Genomic DNA, 14,576 nt, shown 5'->3' on the forward strand with positions numbered 1-14,576 from the left:
TGGAGAGGAAAAGCATCAGAAAAACTATGTAGAACAGGATAGAGAAAGGGAGGGCAAAGAAGCGGCATTTGTGCACACGCATCTTGTCCCCCAACACACACATCCACCCTTGTCTTTTCTCTCCCTCATCCTCAACAGCCAAAAATGACAGGAATGGGAAGAAGAGACTTTCTCCTGATTGTGTACTGAACATAGCACTCCCCCTGTCATCTGCTAGCCAAAGCTAATACAAAAGACTAGAGCTGAGTGGGCAATAGCAGTTTAGATCACTACTTTGGGACTTCTTGGACACAGCTTGAGTTGGGAGGTGTAATTTTTTTTATTTACTGGGCACTGGCCTGTTAGAGTCTAGTAAAATGTTCAGGTCTTGAAGTTAGCTCTCCAGTGGATGTCTTCCTAAATGACTATGTATGGTCAGGTTTCAGAGTAACAGCCGTGTTAGTCTGTATTCGCAAAAAGAAAAGGAGTACTTGTGGCACCTTAGAGACTAACCAATTTATTTGAGCATGAGCTTTCGTGAGCCACAGCTCACTTCATCAGATGCATCGTATAGTCAGTGTCTTGAAGCAGACGTGACTTAATGCTTCAGAAAACACATTAATAAGTAATCATTGCACACATTCCCGCACTTGATGGAAATTCTTTGCAACTAGTGATCTGACACACACACACACACCCCCCTTTAAAATAAGTTCACCACAGGTAGTGCCAACAGCGTTAAACTAGCTTTGACTAACTCGTCCCATAGCTTTTTTTCATTTGATAATTTATGGCTAAGTGCTGAAAACATGTTGTCATAACTTTATTTTTAATTTTTGCTTCTGAAGACAAAAGGTATAGACATGAAATTGTAGACTTGACCACTGTAAGAATTAGTGGTTATGTTGGGATTTGTAAGTGTGCCCATTGTATGGCATGGGCACATTCACAGAGTGGATTAAAAGCATAGGTGCAACTACTGCCTACAACAGCTAATATAATAGGAATAGGTCACTACCAGAACTGATGATAAAGAAAAAACTACCCCTTCCCTCTCCTCAAGGAGAAGTCCTGGCTTTGAGTTTTGGTAGACTGGTAAGAGGCAAAAATTCCAGAGTCCAAGACCATCCTTCCTCAGGAAGACACCTGCCTTTGGTCCTCCAAAATTCAAATCTAGTCACGTAAGCTCCTCAGCCATTGGTGTGTCACAGCCTGACCCAGTTCCTCCTCTGTGGATGGACATCAGTCTGTTCTGATTCGACTCAGTTGCTGGATACCATGAGCTTTTAAGCCTTCTGGCTCTGGGTGATAGCTGGTCACTGTTCCTAGCTCTGGGTCTCTCAGGCACACTTCCAGGTGCAGTCCCCATGTCTGACACCCTTCTTGTGCAGTGGGACTCTACAATCTGGCCTCCTTAGACCCCCATCCCTCTTGGTCCCCCAGTTACTTGTATATGATCCTTTAGAGTTTCCCGTTACTGTGGGTGCTCTGATCTTCTAAATTAATCCCTTCAGCAACCGTGTGGCAGGCAAGCAAGGAATACAGGCTTAGCAAAGGAATTTTTTAGTCACAGGTACTTTAGTGTTAAACAGCACTGGAGAGGTCCAGATCTTTGGAAAATATCACAGTCCTGAATGTGGCCTCTTGTGTCTCATCTCACCCTCCTGCGAGTTCTGGGTTCAGTGTCCATAAGCTCAGGGGTTCTCAGACTTCATTGCACTGTGACCTCCTCCTGACAACAAAAATTACTACACGACTCCAGGAGAGGGGGCGGAGCCTGAGCCTGCCTGAATCAAACTGAAGCCCCAGGGCTTCAGGCCACTGCCCGAGGCTGAAGCCAAAGCCTGAGACCCATCGCCTGGGGCTGAAGCCGAAGCCCTTGGGCTTCAGCCCTGGATAGTGGGGCTCAGGTTTCGGCCCCAGCAAGTCTAACACCAGCCCTGGCAACTCCATTAAAATGGGGTCACGATCCACTATGGGGTCGTGACCCACAGTTTGAGAACTGCTGGGCTAGGGAGACCTTCCTGACTTCCCTCTCCTTTCCCTGGCCGTCTGGCATGAGGTCATGGATGGTCTGTCCTCACAGACCATTAGCCCTTAAATATAGTTTCTGACTCCTCTAGGGAATGTGCCCAGGCTCAAGAACTCCAGCCCCTTCCCCAGACTAGACTTCTATGTAGAGACTTGACTGTTTTTGTGGACAGGCTAGTAGTGGAGGGATGAGAGCTGTTGACCCTAGTTTGCTCTGTGCTTCTCTCACGTAGTAATTCAACTAAATATCAAACCCCTACTACAAAATGGATGCACTAATCCAAAGTGGAGGTTGCAATACAGTGTCGCCCCTGGAAAAAAAACGGTGGTTACAACACATGATTGAGTTCATAATTTAACACAGACATACCCCAGTCTATCATACTGGGGCTCATAGAAAGAGACATAGTCTGCTAGTTAGTCAGGGCCCATGCCATAATAGGATGTTAGAGATTATAGCTAACACTTTGCGCACCTATAACTTACTCTTCTAAACCAAGGTTGGAAAGGAATTTTCCCTCAACTCAGATTGGCAGTGACCTTGGGTTTTTTCCTCGTCCTGTGCATCATGGGGCACACATCATTCTTCAAGATCATCTGTCTATATCTCTATTAATCAACTCCTGCCATTGCAGGGTCCTCGGGCATTGGTTCTCCTCAGTCCCTTTTGCTCTCAGCCTGTGGCACACAATAGCTTAGTCTCCTAAGGGCAGTTCTGTTTTGGTCTAATTCTAGGTCTTGTCTTGGTATGTGGGGGTGGTCGGGTGGTGGTCAGTGGCAAGTGATATTCAGGAAGTCTGGATGATCTGGTGGTCCCTTCTCACCTTACACTCTGATTCTAGTAGAGCAACTGTGATGTTGCCATGTGCTGCAGCTTGCCAGTCATCAGACACAGACTTGTGAAATTAATTGAATTTTTTTCTGACTTTGTACAAACTGTCTTTAACCGGGGGAAGAGCTCATTTTGACAAATCATAAGACTTCTCACTATATTTTCCCTTCACTGACGCCATCATCTTGTCACCAAACACAGCATATCCCTTGATAGCAATAGGTAGATCCCCTCTCTAGATATTTCCATGCAGGCAAGCAGAGAGGTAATTGTTTCATTTGACTACATCTCTTTTCCAGAGGTTCAGTGACATCCCACAAGTGTTTGCATTAAGCATCCTTAACTTCATTCCTTGGGAGAAATATAGGGTGTGGCCAGTGGTGTTTCAATAAATGAGAGGCAGCAAATATATAAGAAACTTGGCCACTGCGTGTTTAAATTTGCAACATGTGCGTGATTGCATTTCTCAACTGGCTGCAACATATTCTCTCTAAAAAGAAAAGGAGTACTTGTGGCACCTTAGAGTAACAAATTTATTTGAGCATAAGCTTTCGTGAGCTACAGCTCACTTCATCGGATGCATAATTTTTTCTAGTACAAGAGTGCCATTTTCATTTAGGTGCTTGTTTGGGAAGGAGTGTAATCTAAAATGAAAAAGGCCAGACTTTTGCCTGAATAAACGTGTCCTTGTGGGGGGGGGGGGGGAGGGGTGGTTATGCCAGTATAGTGTTGACTGATAAAACTTCCCCATGTAGACAAGGCCCTAGGCTCTATAGGGTATATCTACACTGCAGTTTAACAGCCACAGCTGACATGAGTCAGCCGACTTGGGCTGCGGGGTTGTAAAATTGAGGTGGAGATGTTCAGTCTCAGGGACCCTCCCCCCTCATGGCGTACAAGAGCTCAGGCTCCAGCCTGAGCATCTACACAACAATTTTATAGTCCCGGAGCCCAAGCCAGCTGACATGGGCGAGTGGCAAGTATTTCTATTACAGAGTAGTCATATCCATAGAGGCCTGTTGCCTGGTCTAGATCATGTTGTCCAACATGTTAAAGAGACACTGTAAGTGAATACCTCTGAATTCACCATAGGTAGATTAGAGGTACAGTAGAACCTCCGAGTTATGAACATCCGAGTTACGAACTGATCAGTCAACCACACACCTCATTTGGAACCGGAAATACGCAATCAGGCAGCAGCAGAGACACACAAAAAAGCAAATACAGTACAATACTGTGTTAAACATAGTCTACTAAAAAATAAAGGGAAACAGTATTTTTCTTCTGCATAGTAAAGTTTCAAAGCTGTATTAAGTCAATGTTCAGTTGTAAACTTTTGAAAACAACAATGTTCAGAATTACGAACATTTCAGAGTGACGAACAGCCTCCATTGCTGAGGTATTTGTAATTCTGAGGTTCTGCTGTTACAGCTAGCAAAATCAGAAAATAGATGACATGGCTCCAAGGGACTCTCTTTGGTCATCTGTTCAAGCAGGAGGTGTCCTGAGCTGCTTCCCATAAACTTCTGTTGTTATTATTTGACTGTTTACATGGTATGGAATGAGAGCAATGCAGTAAACAGTGAGTTATATCTCCTCGAACAATGCCATCAAATGAAAATCTATATATTTCTCCTAACACTCTTACTTTTGAAAGTTAAAATATTTAGCTACTGGGTCATGACTTGTTCAGGCCAGTTGCAGTGCAGCAAAATAAAATAAGCTGCATCTAGCACTTCTTGCATAGCCCAAAAAGAGTGACACAGCAGGGAACAACACAACAGCCAGGGGAGTGCGGGGCAGAAGAGACATTTCATGTATCAGGAGATTTATCTTAGTATTTTCTGTATTGCTAATAACCATAATATCTAAGTGTTGATGTGAGAAATCTAGGGCTCTTCTTTGGTTAAAGCACAATACAGGATAGGCCTCTTTGCATATGCTTTATAACTGAAGTTACAAAATTATGGGCAACATTTTTCCTTCTCATAGCTTTCCCCGTTATGATGATAGAAATGTTTTAACTGAACACTATATGAACCGTTCTGCCTCTGCTAAAGAAATGCATTGTAGAAATGTCATTATGCAGCTCTTTTAATGTGCCTCCTGAATTTAGTTCACGTTCGCAGTAGCAGTAATTTTGCTAAAATGGGTTTAGTGGAGTTATGGTTATATGAAATATCATGCTCAGAACAATAGTCTGAAAGAAGTTTACAACTGTGGAATTTAAAAAAACACAACATTCTGTTTGCATGTTAACAGAGTGCCGTTATATATGACCATATATATGATACCTTGTTGGAAAAGCATCAACAATGTGAGGAAAGGTTTCTTGAGACTGCTGTCGTGGTGGTTCAGTGGCTTTTAATGGGGTATATGCCACTTCCCTCTGGAAAACGTTTGTTTTTCCTGCAGGAGAGGGTAGCACCTGTGCTACTGCTCTGATGAACGGTCCTTCCCTCAGTGGTGCTGGTAGGAGCATAGTGAAATTAGGGCAGACCTAGTTGGAACTGTATTGCTTGGCCGGACTGTAGGGGAAGAGCTTTATATAGATACAGCAAAGGCACAGTCATTTTGCCTTTCATCAACTTTTCATAAGTAGCAGAAGATTTACACCTGTTCTGTCTCAACACCATGCTTTTCCCATGGCCCAAGAGGAGCAGCAGGATCGAGGCCTGTGTATCACTGCAGTTCTGTTGCTGGGAAAGTGCTTCGTGCACAAGCAGCAATGCGTATATATTCTTTGGGGAAGAGGGAGGAAAGTGAGGAGGTAGTAAATGGACTAGGCACACAGAAGGAAAGCAGCAGAGGACTGGCCTGCTTGCGTCTTATCAGCTTGCTCTTTGTGAGGAGGAGCAGGGAAGCAGTACACTTTACTTCTTTGATAAGGCTGAGCTTGTCTTTGCTAGGTTTCAGAGTAGCAGCTGTGTTAGTCTGTATCCACAAAAAGAAAAGGAGTACTGTACTTGTGGCACCTTAGAGACTAACAAATTTATTTGAGCATAAGCTTTCTTGAGCTACAGCTCACTTCATTGTAACTACCCTGAGTTGAATGAAGGTGCAGTATAAATAGTTTCCAGAGGGTGCCATATCCATCCCTCCACAACCAGAGAAGTGCTTTGTTGTGTGACTTTTGCAAAGGGAGTGAATGGGAAAGGAAGGTGGGGAGATTCTGGAAGCCTCTGGGAAAGAAAGAGGTTGAAAAAGTGAGTGGGGTTAGGGCGGTAGATGATGGTAAATGTGGATCTCACGCAATAACTCTGGCGTTAAATATGTGGTACGTTCTCACATTCTGTGGTGATGGGCTGCAGTATAAAGCTCAAAATTAGATTAGGTTATACTTCTCTGTACTAATAATTGGTACTGTAGTGTGTCAGCTTGAATCAATTCAAAAATTCCATTTTAAAATCCCATATCTGTTAAAGCCCTCTTCAAATATATACTGAAAACTGAAAAAATCCTTTAATATTTTTATGACTTTTCACTGCTTTCTGTTGTTGGTTATAAGGATCTTTTCTTCAAGGGAGAACCTGCTATACAAGGGAAAGCAAGTAAACTGATTATACACGAAGCACTCTTAAGCACAAAGTGAGCAAATTGAAAAATGAGGAAAAACTAAATTTTGTTAACTATTAACTAATTGTAGGTGGTGTTTGTAGCTATTTTGGGTGCAAAACTTTCAGATAAACAAGCTTTCCAAATCGACAATGCTCCTATTTAGTAACTGCTTCCCACATGCCAGTGTAATCCAATTACTCTTCAGGTTAAAATCTGTCAATTATTTGTTACTTTCTTTGGTAATATTTGCAAAAAGAAAAGGAGTACTTGTGGCACCTTAGAGACTAACCAGTTTATTTGAGCATGAGCTTTCGTGAGCTACAGCTCACTTCATCAGATACAAGTAATATTGTTGTTCCAGTCACTGCACTCAGTGTGGCTATAGGCTAGCTGCCCAGCCAAAGAGACCCTATATGAGTGATTATTTTTTAGATATAGCAGGCTTCTTAATTACTTAATGAAATTTCTGTAAAATATTTTTCATAACAGGGCAGCCAAAAACACTGCAAACTACAGTGCTTCTTCAAAAACTGTAAAGGCTGCATACTATGCAGATTTTCTGGGCCAAACTGGCCTTTTCTCCATCTAAGATCACCATATAGTATTTATTTTGACCTTTTACCACCCTTTGATATCAGTAGTCTTTTGGTCATATGGTCCCATGATCTGAGTAAAAATTACAAAAGTTAGAAGAAGTCAGTGACCCTTCGCTGTTTGTTTAGGTTCCGTATATAGCCAACTTTAGACTAGAGACTTTGTACTTGTAGGGAGAATGCTTTCACTTAGTTGCACCTTTCATGCAAGGATTTTGAACCAGTTCCCAAAATGAAGTTTCACAACATACCTGAGCTAAATTAGTATTGTACCTAATTTTCAGATGAGGAAATGGAGGCAGTGAAGTGATTCCAAAATCACACAGCAAATGTTTGTCAGAGCGATGCATAAAATTTGGGTATCCTGACTCCCAGTCCCCTGTTTTAACTCCTAGTCCTGTCTTGTTACCGTTGCACCATTAATAGAAATATTGCTGAAAAAAATCATCACACATTTATAGCACTTTATCAGAAATGCTAATGGTACTCTTTGCTTTGCAGTAAAACTGAATTTTTTTTATTTTGTCTTTAGCTGCTTTTCCTCATCGATTGAATCTATTTTACCTGGCCAATGATGTCATACAGAACTGTAAAAGAAAAAATGCAATTGTATTTCGGGATACATTTGCAGAAGTGCTTCCTGAAGCAGCTGCATTAGTTAAGTAAGTGATATGTTTTGTTTGTTTGTGGATTAATAGCTGAAAAATGTGAATTTACTTGTGATTGCCCTAACAGATCAAGCTATATAGAAGTGTTAGAAATATTTCAAAGGTGTTTTCTTATTTACTCAGTAAATTGTCCCATTTTTTAAGATTATTAATGCACACATCAGTGCATTCACATTTGCAAAAAACAGAATCTCTTGCATTAGAACATTGTTTTTATTGATTAAAAAAATCATCTGCTGGAGGGGACATAAACACAGCTATGCCAATTGAGGATCTTGATGTGGGATGGGAATAGAAGGGAGTGTATATTTGGCTTTATGGAAGTTCTTAAACTATATGAAACTTTTTTTAATGATATGAAGTGTCTGACTGGAAACATGGTGAAGTGAAACATGAAGAAATTATCTGTAAAGCACCTAATATTCTGTATGCACTATGTAAATAAGGTATAATTTGAGGGCTTTGATTTGTCTGTCAAGGTTACTTTTTTATGCTCTCTTCTCTGTTTCAAAGACCGTGCTTTCGAAAAAAAACTAAAAATGTTGTGAAGGAAGACTGAGAGGATTTGTTTTGCTAAAGTCATTAATTACAACACTTTCTCTTATTTTGCCTTCTGTCTCCTTGATTTCTGTGCTTTCATCCTGCTCTTCACCTAATTTTCACATTTTTTATCTTAACCTATATATGCTGCTGTACTTAAAGTGTTCGTAAGGGTTTAAAAGTCTTTCATAGAAATGTAGGCCTGGAAGGGACCTCAAGAGGTCAATCTAGTCTATCCCCTCATGTTGAAACAGGATCTTGGATACCTAGACCATCAGTGACAGATGTTTGCTTAATCTGTTCTGAAAAACCTTCAGTGCGGGCAATTCCAAAACTAGAACCCTGCAAGTCTGTGGTTATCCACTTTATATCCATGGACCATTTTTGCAGATTGGATGCGGATACAAATTTTGTATCCGTGCAGGGCTCTATCCATAACCTCCCTATTCCAGTATTTAACTATCCTTACAGTTGGAAAGATTTTTTCTAATCTTCCTTGCTGGAGATGAAGTGCATTGCTGCTTGTCTTACCATCAGTGGACATGGGGAACAATTGATCACTATCCTCTTCATAACAGCTCTTAACATATTTGACAATTATTATCATGTGGTGTGTGTCTCCCCCCGTCTCCTGCCTCCGGTCTTCTTTCCTCAAGACTAAAGGCTTGGCTACGCTTGTGAGTTACAGCGCAATAAAGGAGCCCCAGGAACACTAGCTCACTCCCTGTCCACACTGGCAAGGCACGTAGAGCGCTCTGACTCCGCGGCTACAGCGCTGCTGATACTCTACCTCGGCGAGTGGAATAACGTTTGCTGCGCCCTCCGCTGGAGTGCTGCGGCGCCAGTGTGGACAAGGTGTTACATTACTGCACTCTGATCAGCCTCCGGAAACGTCCCATAATCCCCTTAAGTCAAATGGCCACTCTTCTCATTGTTTTGAACTCGCTGTAGGAATGCAGATACGCTGTTTGAAAGCTCCATTTCTGACAGCCGGCTGCTTATCTGCTCCGAGACAAAGCAACCATTCAGTGTGGAATGCTGTGTGAGAGAAAGAGAGAGGCGGCAGGCAGTTGTTTTAACTTTTATTGGAGAGTTTCCATCTTGCTTTTAACTGCATCTTTTCATTAGTGTTTTATTTAATGATACTCTGTCTCTGTGAAGAAGCAAAGAAATGCTGTCCTCATTTTTACACATGTGGAAAGAAGTAAAGTGAGCTTAAGTGACTTGAATGCCAAGATCATACCAGATGTCTGTTGTAGAGGCAAGAATAGAAATTGACCTCTGTGCCATAACCACAAGACTATCTTTTCTCCAAAGTGCCTTTCAGTTATGTTACAAACTCAAATGCTACGGTTTAAAAAACATGACAAAGCTTTTGAGGATATATTTGTGGTGCATTCACTTTGGGGAATGTGTTTTTTAATCCACTTTTTTAATATTATAGCAGAGCAATAGCTTTCTACTTAGACGGACTATCCTAAATGTTCTAAAAGCCATATGCTGACTTGAATTGTCTTTAAATTTGTTCTGCCTCAGGAGTGTGTTTGTTAGTGGTAATTTTGAGGTAATTCAAGCAAGGGGTTTCCAAGATACCACCCACCTACCCCCCACCCCCCAAAATAGCATTTTACAAAATCATCTCGTTCAAACATTTTTTGTGTGTGTGCATGCCCACCTTTGGTGCACACTATGGCTCTGATCTCCTCCAAACTGATCTCAGTTGCTCAGGATTTATATCAGCTTGTGCATGGCTCCCACTATCCCTTAGAAATATTGAAACAGTTATTCAGGGTTAAGTTAGATACCCCAGGTCAGCATATGCCTAAAAGAGTGAAATGAGTATGTTTAGCAAGATTAGGGGACTGTTGAAGAAAAAGGGTTTCCAGGTAGTCTGTTGTAGACTACCAGGGGGTTAGAGCAGTGCAAGGGGTGTGGGGATTGTGTGTGCAAGGAGAGGATGGGGGGGAACTAGGGGATGAAGATGGGACATTTGGAGCTGTGGCAAGGGGAGGAGGATAAATGGGAGTGGGGGGGCTGAGAGAGGGGCAACATGGGGGTGTGTCACTGCAGAAGTCAGGGGACTGTCAGCCCCACATTTTCCCCATCCCGTTTGAAGCTACCCTGCCCCCCAGGCTGGTTTGAATCTTGGTGGGAGATTCAAAGCCCTATCTCTCTGTGGCAGGGGGCTGGAGAGGGATGTGCCTCAAACAAAAGTGGGGGATGGGGCAGCAGGGACCCCCAGCCCTCGGGAGGGTAGGCCCCGCCATTTGCGTGAGTAAGGATGTCAGGAAGGTCCTGCTTCCTGGGGAGGTCTGAGCCTATCTCCCTGCCCCAAGGTAAGCTGGGATCTGGGGAGGGGGGTCCTTGCCTCCCTATGCGTGGATCTGGGATTGGGGGACCCTGCCTTATGTGAGAGTCAATTTATCCAGAGCCCTGCCTCTCTTGGCAAGCTCTTAAGCGCTCTTCCTGCCCCCTGTGTGAGAGCCTGGATACTACATGTACAAGGGAGAGGGGATAAGAACATCCACTGAGATGAATGGGATAATTCTCACTTCTCTGAGCTATTTATTGTTTCAAGCTGTATTCTCACCTCCATGGGGTGTTCCCAGTCATCTGAGGACAACTCACTGAGATGAATGGGCCACTTCAAATGTCTCTGTTGCTTCTGTGCTGCAGACGGATGCGCCGAGCCTGTGCTTGATACCCTTGTCCCAGATTTGGCATGAGGACTCTGCATCTTCGTTTTCCTGCCCCTAGATTATACTCTTACTCCTCACAGCCACACCACCTTCTGCAACTCCTCCATGCTTACACAGGGGCATGGAGTGACAAGGAAGATGGTGGAGCTGGTGCTGGGGAGCTGAAAGTTGTGTGTTTGAGGGAGAGGGTTCAGAGCAGCAGGGTGTGGGGGTCATCAGAGCTTGTAGTTGTGATGATGGGAATGTTGGAGCAGTGGTGGGGGGAGTCAGAACAATTTGGAAGGAATATGGAAGATCAGAACAATGAGGGATTGTGTGTGTGTGCGGAGGGGAGTTGTGTGTGTTGGAATAGTACTTGAAAGAATGTGTGAAAAAGAAGGAATCAGAGCTGTGCTGGGGAGGTTTCATCTTTGTCCCTCACAAATTCCCACATCCAGATCTCTTTCTGTCTTCCCCCCCGCTTCAAAAAGTGTCCCCACATACTACATGCTAGCCACTACACTGTTCCTGCATCTCCTCTCCTTGGCCTGTGGGTCCCCTGCTAACACCTGCCTCTCTGTGAGGAGAAGGACTGAGCAGGGAGAACCAGGCAGTGCTGGATAGACAGAGACGGGAGACAATGCAGGGGCAATAAAGGGACTGACAGGCAGCCAGTGCATTCTGTCAATGGAGTAATAGTTACCAAGGAGCCAGAGGCAGTGGATGGGGAGAGGTGGGCTGTTGTACATGGGGAGGGGGTCGGGAACAGAGATATTATTAAAAAACAAAACCCAAGGAAATATAAAAGGTGCCTCATGTCCTTCCCCAATGTGGAAATTGGCTAAATTTAAACCTCTGAAAATCAGGAAGTATAAAGTTAAGGTATTCTCCGTCCCCTATAATGCAGCCTAATTTAGGGTATGTCTACAGTACAGATGCTGCACTGGTGCAGCAGCGCCGTAGTGGAGACACTTGCTACAGAAGGGGTTTTTCCATGATTCTAGTTAATCCACCCCCCAAGAGGTGGTAGCTAGATCGATGGAAGAATTCTTCCGTAAATCTAGCAGTGTCTATACCAGAGCTTAAGTCATCTTAATTATGTGTCTTGGGTGTGTGTGATTTTTTTCACACCCCTGAACAATGTAGCTAGGTTGACCTAAGTTATAGGTGTAGACCAAACCTTAACTCAAGCCATCTCTGAGCAATGTCCCAGAATCCCAGTAACAGGAGTACTAACATTCTGCACTCACAGATGCTACCTAATGCTTTGGAGACAGAGCAAATGAGCACTGTATGACAGTATTACAGCTTCTCTTTGCTAAGACAAATCTTGAGTTAGGTCAGGCATAGCAAACAGGAGGCCCTGCATCGGGCCTGCACTTAAACGCTGAACCTATTCCACTTCAGACTTACTAAATGTTACTACCCCTTCACCCTTGCCTTAAGGATTCCTTCTGAGACATCTCCTTCGTTTGTCCGTCATTTAGCCACTCAGACCACTGTCATGTCTGCCACCAGACTGGTGACAATCCCATGGCAAGAAGACACTCTTGTGCAGTGCTAAAGACACAGCCTACAAAATTATGTGCAGAAATGAGGCATACTTATTCTCTCAAGGTAACATGCAACTCTCCATGTTGCAGCCACAGCTCTGCCAAAATGCTTCAGCTAACCCCCACTGTTCAGTACAGCTACACCTAATAAAGTGGGTGCAGCTGGAGTGCGTGCATATAAATGCTGGAATTCAAATCTGTGGAAAACAAATAATTGCATGTTCTCTTAGTCCTTCCTCATACTGCGGGTTTTTTTGTATATTCATAGATAAAAAAAGTCCAAAAGGAACCATTATGTGATCTAATCTGACCTCCTGCGTAACACAGGCTGGAGAATTTCATCTAGTTACTCCTGTATTGAGCCTAATGGCTTGTAATAGATTAAAGCATCTTCCAGTAAGCTATCCAGTCTTGATCTGAAGACATCAAGAGATGGAGAATCCATCACTTCCATTGGTAATTGGATAACCTTTTCATCACTTAATGAAGCATTCCCAGTGGTTATTGCCTGCTCTCTGGGGCAGTTAAGATTGTGTTGCAGGATTAGTATGTACCTTAACTTTATATTTTCTGGATTTTAGAGGGTTAAGTTTACCAACTTTCCACATTTTGGAAGGATATGAGGCACCAGTGGGTTACTTTAATTCTGTATAAACAATGTTTTTTTGGGCACGTAATTTTAATATTTATGGTTCTTTCTTATGATGAAAATGTACGTATTTACCAGCCCAGGCACAAACTTTACTCTCCCACCTATACCATGATAATAATTAGTTATATTTTAATCATCTGTCAAAAACGTTATTCACTCCAGGCAATTGAATGAGTAAAACTTTCAACAGACAGATGTACCTGTCTTCGTGGCAGTATAGAATTGTCAGAAATGATGTTTCCTTCCAATAGGACACGAGTTTTATAGACGCAGAGCTTCACTGGGACATGGTGGGTGAGGTGATATCTTTTACTGCACCAGATTCTATTGGTGGGAGAGACAAGCTTTCGAGTTACACCGAGCTCTTCAGGTCTGGGAAAGGTACTCCCAGTGTCACAGGAAAACACACGGTGGAGCAGATTGTTTAACATAAAAGTTAGCGCATTGTAAGGGACAATTCAAAGTAGAGGCCTGTTAAAACCCCATAGGCACATTAACATGCACAGTCAGGATGAAAAAAGATTGTTACAGAGTAATGAATTTAAGCTCCCAGGCTCATCTTTTGAAGTGTGCAGGTTTCCTTTGTGGATGAGGATGATCAGATATAGAGTAGTTGCTTTGTGAAAAGTGATAGTGTTTTTGTCTTTTATCGTCTTCCTGTGTGAGTTCATTCGAGAGCATAATGAATGTCTGGTCACACCCACATAGTTGTTATTGGGGCATGTGTAGGATCCATGGATCTTGAAAGGTGTCCTGTAGGGGGTTCTGATCATTGTAGCAGTGGCATAGTTTATTAATGTCTCTTTCATTTATGCTGTTCCTACAACTCTGTTGGCTCTGAATGTTAGTTTCCTATGATCAGAAATAGTAAACTAATTTCATATTTCAATAATGCAGTGTTTAACTTCAAAAAGTCAAATTTTACAGCTTTAATGTATGTTGTATAGCAGAAGAGGAATGAAAGAGAAATGAAAATGCAATAAAATAGATGCTGTCTAACTTCTGCATCATAAAATGTCTATTAAACACTTTTAGTAATATAGGTAGTATTTATTGATAGCATAACATAAATTTAAAATTGGCGCTTCGCCAGATGGTGCCAGCTTAACCCTATTTATCCTTCAAATTATCTTGTACTCAGTTAAGTGTAGCACCTTTTTGACCTGCTTGTAACAGACATGTCAGTTGCAGAATTTACACATAACAAAGTAGTTCTTAAAGAGGGTGGTTATAAAAATAGTAGCACCATAAGCTATGTTGTGTGTCTTCCGGGTAGAGTGGAAACTATCAGATGCCTAATGGTTAAACGCAGCGTGAGTTTGGGGACAGATCATAGTTAGGCTACTCATTCTCTTACAGTTGAATGTAGCTGGCCACAAGGGGAAGTTGAAACTAACAAAAATATTCATATACATCATCATTAAGGAAAATATTGAACCTGCAGGAACACTTAATTACATAAGAAAATGAGGGAGAACATATATGGATATTA

The 14,576-nt window shown here is 42.5% G+C and overlaps 1 protein-coding gene across 3 annotated transcripts in view; it reads left to right on the plus strand.

Annotated features, from left to right (window-relative positions):
• RPRD2 (regulation of nuclear pre-mRNA domain containing 2) overlaps positions 1–14,576 on the plus strand; it is a 64,619-nt gene that overhangs the window by 11,374 nt on the left and 38,669 nt on the right. For all 3 annotated transcript variants that reach the window (XM_077841286.1, XM_077841287.1, XM_077841285.1), the window contains exon 2: positions 7,526–7,655. In XM_077841286.1, coding sequence (XP_077697412.1) covers positions 7,526–7,655 — 130 coding nt within the window. The remainder of the gene's footprint in view (positions 1–7,525; positions 7,656–14,576) is intronic.

Source organism: Eretmochelys imbricata, chromosome 24 (genome assembly GCF_965152235.1).
Source record: "Eretmochelys imbricata isolate rEreImb1 chromosome 24, rEreImb1.hap1, whole genome shotgun sequence".
NCBI classification, from domain to species: Eukaryota; Metazoa; Chordata; order Testudines; family Cheloniidae; genus Eretmochelys; species Eretmochelys imbricata.